We start from the raw sequence: 4,390 nt of genomic DNA, 5'->3' as shown, positions 1-4,390 counted from the left end.
CAAAAAATTTTTTTTTTTTTTTTTTTTTTTTTTTTTTTGACATACGGCGTTTTCGCTTAGCACGGCAGCGTAGCTGTCTATATGTGTATCTAGACTATCTATTATCCAGGTAATCGGTTTGCATACCAAAAGGTCCGGAATTCTGTGCTCGAATTTACCAGGTGCAATCTGCCTTGTGAAGATAGTTGTTTAGATGCTTGTAAGTGGGAAACGACGTGATGATAGTGTTTAACGTTTAGAATCGGGAGTTTTACTCTCCATTTGGAGACAAGCTACCTCTCTCCTCACATTAACCTCATACAGCCTGAGTGGGGCCGGGAATAGTGATGATCACCCAAACTGATACTGACCACGCTTAACGTTGCCTAACATCAATGATCCATTGGGAACTGGCGTTTACTAAAGTATATTGAAAATCGCGTATAATATCTCTAGTAGCGCGGTCAAACTTTTTTGACTTGGCGGGGCGGAGCGCTACCGCGCTCCTTAATAGTGCCGAAAAATTCCAATGCTTTGTATCATTAACTAATGTGCTGTTTCCTGTATTGTGTTCCAGGTTCAAGCATACGACGCGGATGAAGGGGATAATGCTGAGATTCATTATAGTCTAGCACCGCGTGACTCCTCAGGATCTCCGAGTAGTGATATGCCCATTACTATTAGATAGTTGTTTAGATGCTTGTAAGTGGGAAACGACGTGATGATAGTGTTTAACGTTTAGAATCGGGAGTTTTACTCTCCATTTGGAGACAAGCTACCTCTCTCCTCACATTAACCTCATACAGCCTGAGTGGGGCCGGGAATAGTGATGATCACCCAAACTGATACTGACCACGCTTAACGTTGCCTAACATCAATGATCCATTGGGAACTGGCGTTTACTAAAGTATATTGAAAATCGCGTATAATATCTCTTAAATGCTTGTAAGTGGGAAACGACGTGATGATAGTGTTTAACGTTTAGAATCGGGAGTTTTACTCTCCATTTGGAGTTAAGCTACCTCTCTCCTCACATTAACCTCATACAGCCTGAGTGGGGCCGGGAATTGTGATGATCACCCAAACTGATAATGACCACGCTTAACGTTGCCTAACATCAATGATCCATTGGGAACTGGCGTTTACTAAAGTATATTTTACATTTGTAAATGCAGTTTCTTTGTGTTATCATGTCACAACTTTGAAATCCAATGTTTACCTACCATGCTGGCACCGGTCGCTATGCGCATTTATATGTCATAGCTACTCATTTTCCTCACGAGGCTGAGTGGGCCCCGTAACGGCCAGTCACGGAATCAATCATTTGCATGATACAAATTTCTTGACCCCGCCGGGAATCGAACCCGGGTCTCCCGCGTGCAAGGCGAGCGCAGTGACCACTACGCCATGGGAGCTGACTGACCACTACGCCATGGGAGCTGACTTACTAAAGTATATTAAAAATAGCGCCGAAAAAATTCCAATGCTTTGTATCATTAACTAATGTGCTGTTTCCTGTATTGTGTTCTAGGTTCAAGCATACGACGCGGATGAAGGGGATAATGCTGAGATTCATTACAGTCTAGCACCACGTGACTCCTCAGGATCTCCGAGTAGTGATATGCCCATTACTATCGATGAAACCAGTGGCTGGATATTTACCACAAGGAATTTGGACCGGGAAACGAACGCCAAGTATCAGTTTCAGGTAGGAAGTAGTTCTATGGACTTCGCACTAATTGGAGATTCTTACTTAGTTAGTGTATTTTTTGAATTAGGGAATTTTTCTATGGACTTTAAATTATAATAATTCTAATAGGTACCTATAAAATACTCTTGAATGGAAAGTAACTACTGAGCGAATTTACGCCAGAGGCGTTCTTTACCACCTAACCCTTGGAGCTCAATTATAACGTAGTCCAATTCTCAAATAAATGAGTATAAAATGCCATGTTTTGGGAAGAACTGAACCCATTCCCTCCTATTTACCAGGCGATCGCCTAGACTACTAGACTACTACGCCACCCAAGCAGGTATTTTACCACCACAAGGAATTTGGACCGGGAAACGAACGCCAAGTATCAGTTTCAGGTAGGGAGTAGTTCTATGGACTTCGCATTAAGTAATTGGAGATTCTTACTTAGTTAGTGTATTTTTTGAGTTAGTAGGGAATTATTCTATGGACTTTAAATTATAATAATTCTAATACCTAAAATACTCTTGAATGGAAAGTAACTACTGAGCGAATTTACGCCAGAGGCGTTCTTTACCACCTAACCCTTGGAGCTCAATTATAACGTAATCCAATTCTCAAATAAATGAGTATAAAATGCCATGTTTTGGGAAGAACTGAACTCGTTCCCTCCTATTTACCAGGCGATCGCCTAGACCCTAGACTACTACGCCACCCAAGCAGGTTATAATAATTCTAATACCTAAAATACTCTTGAATGGAAAGTAACTACTGAGCGAATTTACGCCAGAGGCGTTCTTTACCACCTAACCTTTGGAGCTCAATTATAACGTAGTCCAATTCTCAAATAAATGAGTATAAAATGCCATGTTTTGGGAAGAACTGAACCCGCTCCCTCCTATTTACCAGGCGATCGCCTAGACCCTAGACTACTACGCCACCCAAGCAGTTATTCTAACACATCCTTCCCAATGTCATATTCCCAGGTGATAGCCCAGGATAAAGGTGCCCCTCCTCAGATGGCCACAGCGAGCGTCGTGATAACAGTGCAGGATGTGAATGACAATGACCCCGTGTTCAACCCCAAGCTATACGAGGCTGTAGTGACCGAAGATTCCCCTCCTGGTACCCCTGTCACTTCTGTGACCGCCACTGATGCTGATGAAAACCCTAGGTAAGAACTAGAGGTATTACATTACCAGAATGTTCTATCTTTTATGTAATTTAAACAGAGGCAATGTAATTTGAAAGTGAGGGCTCCCACTACACGCGACACGATTTTTTTCCGAACGACACAAAATGTCCTTGTAGGCAATACAATTTAAATGCGAGTGTTCCCACTTACACAGGACACGATTTTTTTTCCGAACATCACACAATGTCCTTGTAGGCAATGTAATTTAAATGAGAGTGCTCCCACTACACACGCCACGATTTTTTTCCGAACGACACAAAATGTCCTTGTAGGCAATGTAATTTAAATGCGAGTGTTCCCACTACACACGCCACGATTTTTTTCCGAACGACACAAAATGTCCTTGCAGGCAATGTAATTTAAATGCGAGTGTTCCCACTTACACAGGACACGATTTTTTTCCGACCAACAATTGGGAACGGACCTTAAATCATTCGATTTTACCACTACTAATTCCCCATTCCGATGTGATTCACAGACTTCACTACGAGCTATCAGCGGGTAACACGCGGGGTCGCTTCGCAATCACCGCTCAGAACGGTCGCGGTCTAATCACCATCGCCCAGCCCCTGGACTACAAGCTAGAGAAGCGCTACATACTCACCGTCAAAGCCACGGACTCGGGTTCGAGATTCGATACGGCCACGGTTTACGTGAACGTGACGGATGCGAATAATTACCCGCCTGTGTTTGAGAATGCGCCGTACACTGCTAGTGTGTTTGTACCAGGAGGGGAATCTTCGGTCACTACAGCCTCGTATAGCTTGGGGTTGAACACGGGGTCATTGTCATTCACATCCTGCACTGTTATTACGACGCTGGCTGTGGCCATCTGAGGAGGGGCACCTTTATCCTGGGCTATCACCTGGGAATATGACATTGGGAAGGATGTCTTAGAATACCTGCTTGGGTGGCGTAGTATCTAGGCGATCGCCTGGTAAATAGGAGGGAATGGGTTCAGTTCTTCCCAAAACATGGCATTTTATACTTATTTATTTGAGAATTGGACTACGCTCCAAGGGTTAGGTGGTAAAGAACGCCTCTGGCGTAAATTCGCTCAGTAGTTACTTTCCATTCAAGAGTATTTTAGGTATTAGAATTATTATAATTTAAAGTCCATAGAATAATTCCCTACTAATTAAAAAAATACACTAACTAAGTAAGAATTATCTCGTACGGCTGACTTTTTCTGGCCCCACTCAAACTGTTTGAGGTTCATGTGAGAAGGGCAGCTTGATGCCGAATGGATGAGTAAAACCCCTCTTTGCTACAAACCCTAACAATGATTCCAAGTTATGCAGTGGCGTTAAACCCATTAAATAATAATTAATATTCTGGTTATGTTTCTGTATTTCAGGTTATATTCAACAATTTCCGGGATTGTTTCCCGGCCGGATGGTTTGGTAGAATCCCGGCATTTGATGCTGACGTATCCGATAAGTTCAGGTTATATTCAACAATTTCCGGGATTGTTTCCCGGCCGGATGGTTTGGTAGAATCCCGGCATTTGATGCTGACGTATC

General features: G+C 42.9%; 1 protein-coding gene across 1 annotated transcript in view; it reads left to right on the top strand.

Moving 5' to 3' along the window:
* LOC113467854 (protocadherin-like wing polarity protein stan) overlaps positions 1 to 3,703 on the top strand; it is a 20,649-nt gene extending 16,946 nt beyond the window's left edge. Inside the window, exons 4-6 of the mRNA XM_026824302.1 lie at positions 1,511 to 1,687; positions 2,659 to 2,846; positions 3,346 to 3,703. Coding sequence (XP_026680103.1) covers positions 1,511 to 1,687; positions 2,659 to 2,846; positions 3,346 to 3,703 — 723 coding nt within the window. The remainder of the gene's footprint in view (positions 1 to 1,510; positions 1,688 to 2,658; positions 2,847 to 3,345) is intronic.
* Positions 3,704 to 4,390: the final 687 nt, after the last annotated feature.

Source organism: Diaphorina citri, unplaced genomic scaffold, assembly GCF_000475195.1.
Source record: "Diaphorina citri unplaced genomic scaffold, Diaci psyllid genome assembly version 1.1 scaffold569, whole genome shotgun sequence".
Taxonomy (NCBI): Eukaryota; Metazoa; Arthropoda; class Insecta; order Hemiptera; family Psyllidae; genus Diaphorina; species Diaphorina citri.
Note: the sequence above shows the minus strand (reverse complement) of the source record. Positions and strands in the feature narration are given on the sequence as shown.